The sequence below is a fragment of the Clarias gariepinus genome, chromosome 16 (genome assembly GCF_024256425.1).
Source record: "Clarias gariepinus isolate MV-2021 ecotype Netherlands chromosome 16, CGAR_prim_01v2, whole genome shotgun sequence".
Taxonomy (NCBI): domain Eukaryota; kingdom Metazoa; phylum Chordata; class Actinopteri; order Siluriformes; family Clariidae; genus Clarias; species Clarias gariepinus.
Window position 1 is genome coordinate 27,235,464 of NC_071115.1, and position 15,711 is coordinate 27,251,174.

Sequence of the window (15,711 nt, forward strand, 5' to 3'; positions counted from 1 at the left end):
AAAATGTTGAAAATGATTTGTTAATCATCTGTATAAAATCTTCTCAGAGTTTTGTTTAAAGATTGAAGTGCTTTTAACATACAGGTACATGCCGTTTTCACAAGATCTGCTGGTGGTGCTACAGCATAACAAATCTATTTCTAGACCCTTTCTTTAAAGTAATTTGAAGTACAGCATATTCCATGGACAAACATGGCTAGGCACTAAACAAGTTTTATTATATGTTTATGTGAAAATAAACACTGAGACTGTCTCTTAAAGTAAAATTCCGAAAAAAAGAACCAAAGAGGAAAACATAATAATAACATTAACAGAACTCTTGCAGCCTTTAATCAGTAATTATTAAACACACGTACCGTAGCATCACAATATGGGGAATGTACAGTCTTATGCAAAAGTTTAGGCACCCTTGATAAATAACAGATTTCGTGCATAGTTACTTTTTATGTCATAAATTAAACGTAAGGTAAAAAGAATAAAAACATTATTGTGGCAATGTGCAAAAGTTTAGGCACCCTACATAATCAGTGACACCTCCTCTGGCAGATATCACAGCTTTCAAATGCTTTTAATAGCCAGCTAAAAGTCTTTCAATTCTTGTTCTTGAGATTTTCTCTCATTCTTCCTTGCTAAAGGCTTCTAGTTCTGTAATCTTTTTTGTTCATCTTCCATGCACAGCTCTTTTAAGATCTTCCCACAAATTTTCAATAATGTTTAAATCAGAGGACTCTCATGGCCATTCCAAAACCTTCAGGTTGCGTCTTTTGAGGTATTCCATAGTGAATTTCGAGGTTTATTTAGGATCATTGTACTGTTGTAGAAGCCATCCTCTTTTCAGCTTCTTTACAGATGGTGTTTGCTTTTAGATTTTGCTGGTATTCAGTGGAATCCATTCTTCTCTCCATCCATGCAATATTTCCTGTGCAACTGGCTGCAACACAACCCCAAAACATGATAGATCCACCCCCCTACTTAATAGTAGTATATCAATCGTATATATTTGAGTATGACCAAAATAATCAATATATATTTTAGGCTATATTTACAGTATCTGTCAAGTCAAAATAAGTTTATAGACAGAAAAAAAAAAGGATTTCGGACATCACAGACAAGACATTAATATATAATCTGAAATAATAATTATTTTTTTACTCATATGTTATTATAAACTATTTGAAAATACATTGAAAAATAATTAAACCCTTAATTGATATATGAAATGTATGCTGAATATTTCACCAGCACCCATTTAAGAAAATGTATAAACATTATGCTTCTGTTTTACCTTTAAGGCCTCTAAGGGGCGCTATTTCTTTATTTACACAAGATTTATTCAACAAATTAATGTTTAAATAACTGAGAGAGTGTAATAAATATAAGAGCATGTTTCCCCTAAATAAAAAAAAAAAAAAAAAAAAAAAAAAAACATAAACTCTAATCACCACAGATCATGAACACATTGCAAATGTAATATGTATCTGTATATTATCAAACCAGGCTGCATAACCCTCACTGTTTAAAAATTATTAAAGAAATAGTACAAATCCTTATGTTCATTGCTTATATAGTAATTGTGTAAATTCTTTTTATTTAATTTTTTTTAGATTTCCAGGGAATGACACACTGAAAAAAATAATCCTTTGAATTTACTTAATTGTAATGTCATCAAAATGTGCCAAATTACACAATTTTTGCCTGCTAAACCAAAGTATTTCATTCATGTTAAACTTGTGTGAAAGAATCATGTTGACTTAACATACTCTTTATCATTTACTGTAAAAGCAATCGATTGTGCAATTGTAATGTAATTGAATTATGTCTATGATACTCCATTATCATTGAAAATTCTAACAATTTCTTAGTGCTTACATTATTCAAATGTTTAATGTAATTTTAATAAAAAAATAATCAGTCAAATAAATTTTATTAGGTTCAATTAACTTATTTATTACAGCTAGGTCCAAAATAATTTAATACTGTTAACATAAATGAATAGGTTTGGTACAACAAATTTTTCTGTTGTAAATCTAGTTGATCCAACTCAAGTAAATTTAAATTTCAAGCCCTGGTCAACAGAATTCTGTGAAGGAAGGAAGCATAAGACAAACGGGATAAAACGGAGATATTTATTTTATATTTAATAAAAACCCTGTTTTACACCAGCAGCAACTTACAAATGGGGTCTCAATTTGAAAAGATGTATAAAACATAAAACACAACAAATAAGTATTAATCCTAGAAAAAAAAATATTAAACACCAACAGAAACGTTTTGTACTTTATAACTGTCCGTTATGACTTTTAAATATGACCGTTAGATCCGGTTGGTCAGGAAACTCTTGTCAGATGCAGACAGGACACTTTCACTCACAAACTGCTGTGAAAAAATACAGAGATAGATATTCAATTAATATTAATGATACTTTAATTAGCAAATGAACAATATTTATACTTTGTTCCTCTCGCTTCACAACTCATAACAGACTGAAACCAGAACCGAACCGCAGATTAAGCACGCGCATATAACCGTCGGTATTTTTCAGTGTAATTAAAAATACAAGAAATACAGTAGCTTAAACCAAAATAACGTGACTAAACATCGCTAAACAGCAGGTGACATTTATGTTCAGTATTTCGTTTCTATTTAGAAAGAAGGGAATTAATTCCTGCTTACCTTTTCCACACGCCCGCCAAACGTTTGTCTTCTCAATAAACTGTGTTCGCATCTTGCGATATCTTCTCGCGATGTTTGCTTTAATATTTCCGTTTTTATAGTGACAAGATCTCTTTGGTTTTTCTCAACATGATTAAATCTAATACATGTTAAATTGTTGAATTGCATGCAAATACAACATAGTTTATTCATGTTTATCGTGGAAACCTGAAATTACTATGTACTAAACACATATTACATTTTAGTACATGTAACAGTTAGCCAACTTCCGTCTTTTGAGTGATAAATTTTTTATTTCTAAATAGTGTATTGACAGAAAAGTAGAAGCTATAAATGTGCATCATAAGGTCAACAGCTTCAATACAATCACAGAAGTAGAAGGATGGATATGAAACTTGTGTGACAAAGCCAGAAATTTTAACATTAAAGTGTATTGGTTGAATTAGTTATGCATATGATGTTGTGACCATCATTTAATTTTGGGGGAAAAACATCAAACTTAGTTTACTAGAAAATAATACAGAGAAGCTTGCATCTAATAATTATTATGCTAAATTTAATATCTGATTATTTGCTGAGTTTCTCCATATGTTCAAGTGTAATTGATATATGAATAACAAAAGTTGATACAGAGGTTGCTGATACAGTAAAAAAAAGGGGGGGGGGACCCCACAGAAATGCATACACCCATATTAAATAATAACTCCTCCCATTCTCAACAGATATGTAAATACAAACCTGGATATCACTCTACAGTATTTATGTGACATTATTTTCACTATTAAACCTTGGGAACAGTGAAGGCCTCAGTACAAACAACACACGTCATGTTCTCTACATCTCTACTGCTCCTTCTGGCAGCTGCTTCCAGTAAGTGTTTTATTAAATTATTTAATTTATTACAAGAATAATAATAAATGTGCAGCATACTGTATATTGTGTGAGATATAACTGTTAATTTTCCTTCACAGATGTCCACAGTTATGAACTGACTCAGCCTGCTGCCATGACAGTCCAGCCAGGCCAGAGTCTCTCCATCCCCTGTAAGGTTTCATATTCAGTTACAAGCGGGCATACAGTTTGGATCCGACAACCTGCAGGAAAAGCTCTGGAGTGGATTGGATACATTGAAAGTGGTGGGAGTTTATATTACAGTGACAAACTAAAAAATAAGTTCAGCATCTCCAGAGACACTTCTACTAACACAATAACAATTCGAGGACAGAATCTGCAAACTGAAGACACAGCTGTGTATTACTGCGCAAAATACACACAGTGATACAGAACAGTGGATTCCCCTTACATAAACTCTCAGACATGTAATGAACATTCTCTCAATGCAACTAATAAACACCTTAGTAAATTTACAGTCATTCATTGGAATGAAGATTTAACTTGCTAAGTTAACTATTTTTTTTTATTATTTTTTTAAGAATTGCACAAAAATACCTGCTGGTAGTAAACAAAAAAGAAATCAGTGCAGGACCTCTGAAGGACAAAAAGTAAGAAAAAAGGAAGGATAAAGAGGAGAATCATGAGGAAAAGAAGGAGACAAAACTGTTTAATCAGTTTAATCTGTAAAACTGTTTAATCAGTAAAGTCAGAAATAATACATAATGTATCCAACAGTATGCTTTTTTTTTTGTTTGTTTTTAAACACACTACTGTATATTCTTACAGGTTGAGGAATAATAACTTTAAAACATACAGTAGTAGGATGAAAATAAAGTGAAATTCTAATACCCTTACCATACTTTAACAATTAAGCATCCCAGTCCAATACACACCAGATTTCTGACTAGATTAGAAAATATTTGTATTAGTTTGATCACACAATCTTTTTATCCCAAATAATGTATTTCCTACAGTACATACATTTTCCTTACATACTTTAACATATCAGCAGTCACATTATTTAATTAATTTATTTAAAGTGTTCATTATATAAATCTCACAGTAAAATGTAGAGAAAGTGTATCTTTCAAGAATGAGCATCTCCCTGTGAACCATGCAGCTGGAACTACTGCACTACACACTCTGACCACAGCACCTGCTACAAGACTGTTTTGTTTTACAGTAAATTCATTTTTGGGAATTTAGCATTGCCAAAAAATAAAGTTACGTTCTATTTAGTTGACTATAGATATGATTTATGCAATCCTTCCACTATTTTTTTTTGTAATAATTGTGTGTCAGTGTGTGTAGTGAGAACAATGTTTAATTTACGTTTTACCCCAAACAATGATGATCTGGTAACATATGCATTCCGCAAGTTCTTATCTTCGCTGAATGAGTTTAGATTGAATAGCTGGTTAAGAAAATTATTTCTAGACATTTGATGATGTTTTATTATTGTTATTCACAGGTGGTGTTGGTGCTGTGGAGCTCACACAGCCAGCCTCTGTGATTGTGAAATCTGGAGTAATTTTTCACCTCTAGTAAGATCTCAGTGTCAAGCTATTGTATTAGCTGGATACAGCAACATTCTGGGAAAGCACTGAAATATCATGGATAACTGTGAACATTCTTAAAGAAAATGCGGAACAAGTTCAGTTTCAGCCAGGACACGTCCAGCAGTGCAGTTTACTTTGACAAACCAGTCAGACTGAGGACACGAGTCAGATACACAGCACCAACTTACTGCAGCCCTGCACAAAAACACGCTTGTTCGTTTTGTTAATCCATCATAAATGCTCTGTGTCCATTCTAATGCTTTTCTGCAATAGAGGGTAAAGTGGATGTTAGTGTTTCAGCTCAGTGCGAAATACAGGAAGAGAAAAAAAAGTGTAAATTCCTATTAGACATATAGGGGGCAGCAGCTTACTTTTGTTGAAAGAAAACGAACTTACTTTTAAAGAAAACAATGTTTGGAATGAAAAAAGAAATGTATAATCTGTTAAAACAAGGAGCAAAACATAACAACAGCAGTAATACACACAAGATATTATTTATGTTAGCTTATGTAAATATTTAATATGTGTAAATTACAAATATGTAGACACTGACTTAAAGCAAATGTGAACATTTACATTAAGAAGCGGTGAATGAAAACATATTCAGTTGTGATTTGAAACAGCATAGTGCATTTATTGATTTATTACTGTAAACATGTTTAACAACCATCTTTGAAGAAAGTTACTAGATCATAAGGACTTTAAATGTTACTTGAACATACATGAATGATTACAAACCCTGTCCAAAATGAAAAACTGTAAACAGTGACATCACTCTCATTCTTGGCACATGCAAAGTCTGTGGATGCTCATATTATAGACCCGGCTTTACTTGTTTATTGGAAGTCTATGCAAATCCTTCCAATTATTATTTGCTCTGTATAAAGGTTAGCTTGTTGATAACACTCATAGCATCCAACTAAATTACAGAACTTCCAACCATTATAGAATTTGATCATGGGACTATGGAGTCATTCAGCAGTGCATTTTATACCCATGTTAGCACAAGGTATATGTTCTAATATTTTAATATTATAATAATATATAATTGTTTTTGATGGTTTTGTAAAAAAACGATCTTTTGTAAAATAAGTGGCTTTAACATGACTTAGCACTGCATATAGCAGAGAAACCAAGCAAAGCTCTGGAATGGATGGGTGAGATGAATGCTGGTTCAAATTAAGCAATATTTGTCTGTAAAGAACCAGTACACCTTTACAGAAGATGTTCCAGCAAGTACTTGTAATTGTCCAAACACATATTTTTCACACAGCATTTTATTGAGAGAGGAATTACTTTTGTCATACTGGTGCAAATAATAAATATAATCTTTCTCTTACTATGGTTATAGAGCAGCTCAGTCACAGTGTCTTAACAATTGTTTGTAATACAAATGAATGGCATATTTTATTAAACCAGTTTGAATGAGCTTCATATTCCAGTTTCCTAAATTACTCTAATTAAATTACAGCAATACGAAATCATGTTCTATTTCAAATATGTAATGAGTTTATTTAATGTATCTAAATAAATATATGTTTTATATTTAAGGTCATAAAACAAAGCAAAATTACATACCCACATCACTCCCCTTCCATCAAGGCAAATCAATTCAAGTCTGTAGGATATTAAATGCATGTAAAAAATTATTAATAAAATAATAATAATAATAATAATAATAATAATATGAGGACTACTGCATTACTCAGTTTAACTCCATGCTGCCTATTGTACAATAACTCATATTGATTAATTTTTTGTAGCTATATACTGTATATCAAAATGTTTCTTGTAGTCTATAACTCCTTTATGGGCTGTACATGCAAATGAGCCTCTTACTTTTCCTTTATAAGCACCGAGGTCAGATGCATTATGTACACTTTTATAGGATTAGCCATGAACCCACAAATAGCTTACTGTTTTATTTTGGCATTAATGACCATAACCCGTAAGTAATAGCTTATTTAAGTGTGTATCAGTTATGTAAATAGTGTAATTATGTAAGACTGTAAAATGATTAAATGTATTTGACAGGTTGTGGATGTCAGACACTAACCGAGTCTGAGCCAGCGGTCATTAAACCTGGGGGATCTCATCAACTCACCTGTACCTACTCTGGGATTAGTGATGATGATGCAGCTATAGCTTGGATTAGACAGGCTCAAGGAAAAGGTCTTGAGTGGATCTCAAGCATTTCTGCTCCAAGTGGTAGCAAGAAGTACTACTCTCAGTCTGTTCAGGGAAGATTCACCATCTCCAGAGACAACAGCAAGAAACAGGGGTATCTGCACATGACCAGCCTAAAAACTGAAGATACAGCTGTGTATTATTGTGCTCGGTGGACTCACAGTAACACAATCAACTGCAGTGATGTACAAAAACTTTAAAGTGAAGCTCAAGCATTTATACAAAAGTGAATAGCTTTAAATAATAATAATAATAATAATAATAATAATAATAATAATAATACATTGGAATGCACAGTACTACTCCATTTAACTTTTTTCCCTATGTTTGAATGAAATGCTACTCAACACAACATATTTACATTAATAATTAATCCATACATAGTTTAATCTTTGTTAATTAATGAGTGCATTTTTACTAACACACAAACAATGAGGGCTGTAAAGATCATCAATACTTATTTCCACGTATAAAGACTATTTTTAAAAAGTATTATAACAAATTATGCTATTGCTTCACAAAATAATGCATTTTTTCTTTAAAAAATACAAATAAATAAATAAGTGAAACTTAATCCAAACACTTCATGATAAATTGATTGAATACAATAAGAAGTAGCATAAGACTATTTGTCTACTCGAATATTTTCCCATTAGGTGTTTCCACGTCACAACACTTCTCAAGTTACCAGATCCCCAGTGAACCTAAAAAGCACATACTGTGGAAAAAAAAAATGCATATCAAGATGTTGCTACTCTGTATACAGCTTTTATAAATCAACCTGCAGGGATAAATCTGGAACGGATAAACTACATTTGGGTTAGAGAATTAAGTACGCAAAAACATTCTCTAAAAAACAAGTTTTTTTAAAGACTTTTTAAAAGACTTTTTAAAGACTGCTCCAGCAGCACGGTGACTCTGAGAGGACGAAATCTGCGGACAGAAGACACAGATGTGTATTACTGCAGTAGTCAGCCAGACACACAATGTCAATGTTTTTCACACAATGAAATTCTTTCTGAATGTCAATGCCAAACACATGCATGATACAATCACAAATTGGGCTTGAAATATCATTGTAAGTGTATTAGAACTAAGGAAACTTGTAAACTAATTCTGAATTTTATGACTTTCCTTTATATGATTACCCGTGATACACTCACAAACTCATCATCTATACCGCGTTATCCTGTATACAGGGTTGTGGAAGGTCACGTACAGTAAGCCTATTCCAGGAGACTTGGGCACGATGTAGGGTTCACCCTGGACAGGGTGCCAATCTATCTCAGGGCACACACATACACACACTCACATGCTCATTCACACACTACAGGCACTGGAGGGCTACAGGGGTAGCTCAGTGGTTAAGGTATTGGACTACGGTTCGGAAGATCCCAGGTTCAAACCCCACAACCACCAAGTTGCCACTGTTGGGCCCTTGAGCAAGGCCCTTAACCCTCAACTGCTCAGATGTGTAATGAGATAAAAATGTAAGTCGCTCTGGATAATAGTGTCTGCCAAATGCCTAAATGTAAATGTAAATTTGGGAACGGCAATTAGCCTAACATTAGCCTGCATGTCTTTGGACTTTGGGAGTTAACTGGAGAACCAGCGGAAACCCACCAAGTGCATGCAAACTCCATGCATACAGACCCCGAGGCAGGAGATATAAATCCGGAACCTGGAGATGCAAGGCGACAGTGCTAACCACTATGCCACTGTGCCACCCTACCAGTGATACTGTATCTGAATATGAACACATTTTTTTTTTAAGAGTCTGAAAGTTGAAGTCATTGCTGTTTACAACTGGGCATGAAACTCACACTGACAAAACAGACTCCAGTGCTGAATAAAGATGTACACAACATGAGCTATAAATTTTCCCTCATCAGGAAACCAAACCCAAGAATCTTTTTTTTTTTTTTTTTACAACATCTATTCACACCCACCCTTACGGAAATAAAATATATGGCAATATATTGTAAAATACTGTAATATATACAGTATTTTACTGTATAGTATATATATATATATATATATATATATATATATATATATATATATATATATATAATGCAATCTAATAAATAATACATTTCCATATATTTAACTAGTGCTTATATTTATTAATATATTGCAATATATGAATGGACCGTGTGTGTGTGTGTGTGTGTGTGTGTGTGTGTGTGTGTGTGTGTGTGTTTGGGGTCACTTTCTAACTCCATGATTGTTCCTGATTTTTATTTCTTTCTACATTGTAAAGGAATGCTGAAGGCGTCCAAAAATTGCATTAATCTCCTTTGAACAGTTGATGGTGAGATGTTTCTGCTACTTCTGCTCTGTAAAGACTTCATAACGTCTCTAATCTGAGGTGCTGTTAATTGGTCATTTTTCAGGCTCATAACTCTAAATGAACTTCTCGTCTGTGGCAGAGGTAGGTTTTGGTCTCGCCCTCCTCTATATATATCACTGTAGACAAAACCATTATATTTATACTTATAATTGTATAATTGTTCTATTGAAACATCATTAAAAGTTTATGCATGTTTAAGAAACTACCTGTAGATAGTCTTCCTTAGTTAGTTAGTTTTACAATTTATGTTGTAATTTATGTTAGGACTATCTGTCTTGTCACTGCTAGCCAGCTAGACCTCTTAGTTAGCTAGTTTACCTTCTCTGTTAATTTATGTTGTAAGTTTATGTTGCATGTAGCACCTTGGTCCTGGAGAAACGTTGTTTCGTTTCACTGTGTACTAACTGTATATGGTTGAAGTGACAATAAAGCCTACTTGAACTTGAAATTGAATGTGCTCTGATTAAAGTCCATTTTGTTTGAACTACATTTACAAATAGGCATATTGTATAAAGAAATAAATATATTGAAACAAATTCAATATATTATGAAGTATATTGTTGAATATAAAATTACATACATTAAGATAAATATTTAAATATATTTCTCAATATATGAACAGCTGCAATTCATTATGTATTTTTCAATATATTGTAATATATTAATACAATATTATTCTGTATATTGTGAATATATTTGTACATTTTTTTCTGTTAATTATTACTTAGTATTAGTTAGTGTAGCAACGAGGAATATTAACATTATAAAAGCCTTTCAATTTACCAGGAGATCAGAACACTAAATCATTTAATATATTGACAGTTAATATATATAGAAATATATATATATATATATATATATATATATATATATATATATTGCATAAGGGACTTTAGGTCTTTATTTTAAATTATGTCCTAAAGCTAGTTCTTGTAATTAATAACTAATATTTTTATTATATATATTTTTTTTTTTTTTTTTTTTTTTTTTACTAAATTCGTGCATACCTAAGCAGATGAGTAATTTTCCATGTTTACAGCAGCGCCAGAAAATAAGCTGGCAACATGGTTGAAGTTTAGACTGTACTTTTGGGATTTGGGAAGAGGCAGAGGTTGTAAAATTTAATAAAGTGTAAAATTACATTTTTTCAGTTTTTTTATTTTATTTTGTTTTTATTGTGGCTAATGTATAACAATGCGCTTATATGTTGTTGATGCTTATCATATAGCATTGTAAAGGTTCTTGGCTAAGCAAGTTATCATTTTTCTATTAAATTGACAAAATCCAAGTCTACTAAAATCTCAATCTAGCATATAGTGTAGTATAAATACAATTTAAGGCAACAGTTCTTGCTTTTTAAACCTCAAGAGGTCAGTCTTTGTAAAGAAATCCTACTCAAGATATGTATATCAACACATTCAGCTTTTCTCTCTTTACTTGCTGTGATCTTTCTCAAGCCTCATTTAACTCATATTTAAAATAACTGACATTGTTTTAATTAATCTTCTTTTACTTCTTCTTCTTCTTCTTATTATTATTATTATTATTTGTGTGTGTGTGTGTGTGTGTGTGTGTGTGTGTGTGTGTGTGTGTGTGTGTGTGTGTGATGAGTGGGAAGGGATTTATTTAACAATAATTAAATGTATGTTATGAATTTTATTGACTATACTCCTACCAGAATTCCAAAAATGTTGGGACGTTTTTTTTTTTTTTTTAATAAAATGAATAAAAAAATAAAATACTTTTAAATCCCATGAGCCAATATTTTATTAATAAATATACGTAAATGAAGAAAACATAAATGTTTAAACTGGGAAATTTTACAGTTTATCCACTAAGTGAGCTCATTTTAAATTTAATGCCCACAACAGATCTCAAAAAAGTTGAGATGGGGACAACTAAGGGCTGAAAAAGCAGAAAAAAGGCACTATGAATGCTGAAAGGTATAGAAGGGTTTATATACCTTTATAAGCTATATAGGGTTTTAGATGACATCTACTGTATTTTAGGGCTTTGACGTATTTTAACAGGACGATGCAAAACAACATATTGCATCACAATGGCATGACTTCCGGGTGCTGAAATGACCTGCCTGCAGTCCAGATTTTTCACCTATAAAAAACATTTGGCATATCATTAAACAAAAAATATGTCAAAGATAATCACCAGCTCTTCATCAGCTGAAAACCTATGTCCGGCAGGAATATGAACAAATTCCAGCACCAAACTCCGGAGACTCATAACCTCGATGCCCAGACATCTTCAAACTGTTGCTTTTGAGACCTGTAGAAGGCAACATATTTAAAATGAGCTCATATTGTGCATAAAATTGTAACATTTCTCAACTTAAACATCCTTAATTGTAAATAAAATATTGGCTTGTATGATTTCAAAGTCTTTTTGCTTTCATTTTATTAAAAAAAAAAAAAAAAAAAAAAAAAAACATCCCAACTTTTATAGAATTTGGGTTGTATTTATTTTTTATTTTTTTTGGATTAATATGCACTTAAATAAATAACAATGAAAAAAAAACTGTTTTTAAAACTAGCAGAATCAGGGAAGTATCATTAAGCGGAAATGTAGGGGGAGGATTAGGGAATGGTAGTAAATGACCACAAAAATTACTGCTTATTGCTCGAGTGTGTGAAAATTAGAGTAAGCTTGTACTCTTTTTGATTAGTGCTCTGTAAAACTTTTCACGCCCCTAGTGGGCGGGCCATGCAAAGAAAATCCTGCATTTAAAACATTTATGCTGGAACACTCAGCTTTACACCATACCAGCAGTTTGTGTTCATTTACAGCAAATCATTTTAATTCTTTAAGATGGGACTAAACAGAGTCTTGATTTACTTTGCTCTAACAATGTTCATTCAATGTCAGTATAAATATTTAAGACGTATTTTTTTAACATAATTTTTTCTTTCCTTTTTTTTCTTTAACACTGGTTGTATATTTTTGTTTTACAGATTGTTGCAGTCAGACACTGATTGAGTCTGATCCCGTGATCATCAAACCTGGTCAGTCTCATAAACTGACCTGCACAGCATCTGGATTTGACTTTGGTAGCTCTTGGATGGCTTGGATCAGACAGGCTCCTGGAAAAGGACTGGAATTTGTTGCAACTATTGAGTATGATAGTGATAGGAAGTTTTACTCGAGTGCAGTTAATGGCCGCTTCACCGCCTCCAGAGACAACAGTAAGATGCAGGTGTATCTGCACATGAGCAGCGTGAAGACAGAAGACACGGCAGTGTATTACTGCGCCAGACACACACAGTGATACTTCTGTTTAAACACCAGTACAAAAACACATGCTTGCTACATGTATAGTCACATGATCAGCAGTGTCACATCATAAGCAATGTATTCATGAAGGTCAAAGAACCAAAAGGTTTACATTGTCTTTGACTAACATGTTACCACTTAACTAGTTTGAGAAAAATTCAAGGCCAAAAAAGCAAACAAACAAAAAAACTCTTCTCTCAGAAGAAGTGTATTCTTTTGTTTTAGACTTCTATGGATAAAGAAAAGCACAAAGACATCCTGCATGATAGATGTCTCTAAAATAATAAATAAATAGAATTTCTGTATTGGTGGGGAATTAAACGGGTATTTTCTTTGCATACGGGATTTTAGGTCTTTATTTCAAATTTTGTCCTTAAGTTAGTTCTTGTAATTAACTATTATTTTTTTAAATTATTTTTTAATTTATACTTTTTTTTTTTTTTTTTTTTTTTTTTTAATGAATTTGTGCATATCTAAGCAGATGAGTAATTTTCCATGTTTACAGCAGCGCCAGAAAATAAGCTGGCAACATGGTTGAAGTTCAGACTGTACTTTTGGGATTTGCTTTTGGTGATCAAGCTGTATTTAAGTAAAGGTGGGGGCAGAGGTTGTATAATTTAATGAAGTGTAAAGTTACAGTTTTTATTTTATTTTATTTTTATTGTGGCTAATGTAACAATGCACTTATATGTTGTTGATGCTTATCATATAGTATTGTAAAGGTTCTTGGCTAAGCAAGTTCTCATTTTTCTATTAAATTGACAAAATCCAAGTCTACTAAAATCTCAATCTAGCATACTGTAGTATAAATACAATTTAAGGCAACTGTTCTTGCTTTTTAAACCTCTAGAGGTCAGTCTTTGTAAAGAAATCCTTCTTAAGATACGTATATCAACACATTCAGCTTTTCTCTCTTTACTTGCTGTGATCTTTCTCAAGCCTCATTTAACTCATATTTAAAAGACCTGACATTGTTTTAATTAATCTTCTTTTTCTTCTTTTTTTTCTTTTTCTTCTTCTTCTTCTTCTTCTTCTTATTATTTGTGTGTGTGTGTGTGTGTGTGATGACTGGGAGGGATTTATTTAACAATAATTAAATGTATGTTATGAGTTTTATTGACTATACTCCTACCAGAATTCCAAAAATGTTGGGCCTTTTTTTTATTTAAATAAAATGAATAAAGAAATAAAATACTTTTAAATCCCATGAGCCAATATTTTATTCATAAATAAATGTAAATGAAGAAAACATAAATGTTTAAACTGGGAAATTTTACAGTTTATCCACTAAGTGAGCTCATTTTAAATTTGATGCCCACTACAGATCTCAAAAAAGTTGAGATGGGGACAACTAAGGGCTGAAAAAGCAGGAATAATATATGATCGTTTTTGATGGTTTAGCCAAGATTCAGCCAAGTTAATTGAAATCAGATCTGTAACATGATTAACTATAAAAAGGATGTCTTAGTGAGGCAGAATCTTTAGATGGAAAGGGGCTCTCTAATCTGTGAAAAACTGTGTTAATGTTTTCAGTGACCCATGTTACACACATTCCATTGTATATTTTGTTATATTTATTATAATTTAGTGTAGTTATCTTGTGTCTATTACTTTGTTTATTGTTACATTTCTTACTGCTGCTGGTCTCTGACAGCTACCAAACAAATTGTGTTGTGCCACTACAATGACAATAAAGTCTCTTTATAATCTTATCTTTATTTTAAAAATATTGTGGAATACTTTATAAACAATGTTCCTCAATGACAAATTGGAAAATCTTTGCAAATCTCATCATCTACAGTGCATAACATGATCAAAAGATTCAGAAACTGGAAAATTCCTGTGCATAAGTGACATGGACGAAAACCATTGTTGGATGCACTTAAGGACCTCAGATGCCACTCCATTATTTATCGGTATGATTGTGTCATTAAAATTACAAAATAGGCCCAGGAATACTTCGAAAAACCACTCTCGGTAAACACAATTTACCATGCCATCTGCAAATGTCAACTAAACATCTATCATGCAAAAAGGAAGCCATACAGTATGTGAACATGGTCCAGAATCGTTGTCGTGTTCTGATGGCCAAGGCTTATTTAAAATAGACTTTTTTTTTTTTATTTGAAAGTGTCCTACAAGTCCAAATTTCACATTCTTGTTGGAAATCCCAGATGCAGTGTCCTCTGGGCTAAAGAAGAGGGAGACCTTCCAGCATGTTATCAGCATTCAGTATAAAAGCCAGAATCTCTGATAGGACGGGGGTGCAAAAGGCATACAGTACAATATGGGTAGCTTGTATGTTTTGAAAGGTACTATGAATGCTGAAAGTATAAGCATTTTAGATGACATCTATTTCAGGGCTTTGACGTATTTTAACAGGACAATGCAAAACAACATATTGCATCACAATGGCATGACTTCCGGGTGCTGAAATGACCTGCCTGCAGTCCAGATTTTTCACCTATAAAAAACAATTGGCATATCATTAAACGAAAAATATGTCAAAGATAATCACCAGCTCTTCATCAGCTGAAAACCTATGTCCGGCAGGAATATGACCAAATTCCAGCACCAAACTCCGGAGACTCATAACCTCGATGCCCAGACATCTTCAAACTGTTGCTTTTGAGACCTGTAGAAGGCAACATATTTAAAATGAGCTCATATTGTGCATAAAATTGTAACATTTCTCAATTTAAACATCTACAATTGTGAATAAAATATTGGCTTGTATGATTTCAAAGTCTTTTTGCTTTC

General features: G+C 32.4%; 2 gene segments (V, D, J or C); both read left to right on the plus strand.

Moving 5' to 3' along the window:
• Positions 1–7,061: 7,061 nt before the first annotated feature.
• Positions 7,062–7,513, plus strand: LOC128544288 (Ig heavy chain V region 914-like). The segment is given in 2 exon segments: positions 7,062–7,074; positions 7,161–7,513. Coding segments are annotated over 2 exon segments (366 nt in total).
• A 4,933-nt stretch (positions 7,514–12,446) lies between these two features.
• On the plus strand, positions 12,447–12,946 carry LOC128544289 (Ig heavy chain V region 6.96-like). The segment is given in 2 exon segments: positions 12,447–12,541; positions 12,633–12,946. Coding segments are annotated over 2 exon segments (366 nt in total).
• Positions 12,947–15,711: the final 2,765 nt, after the last annotated feature.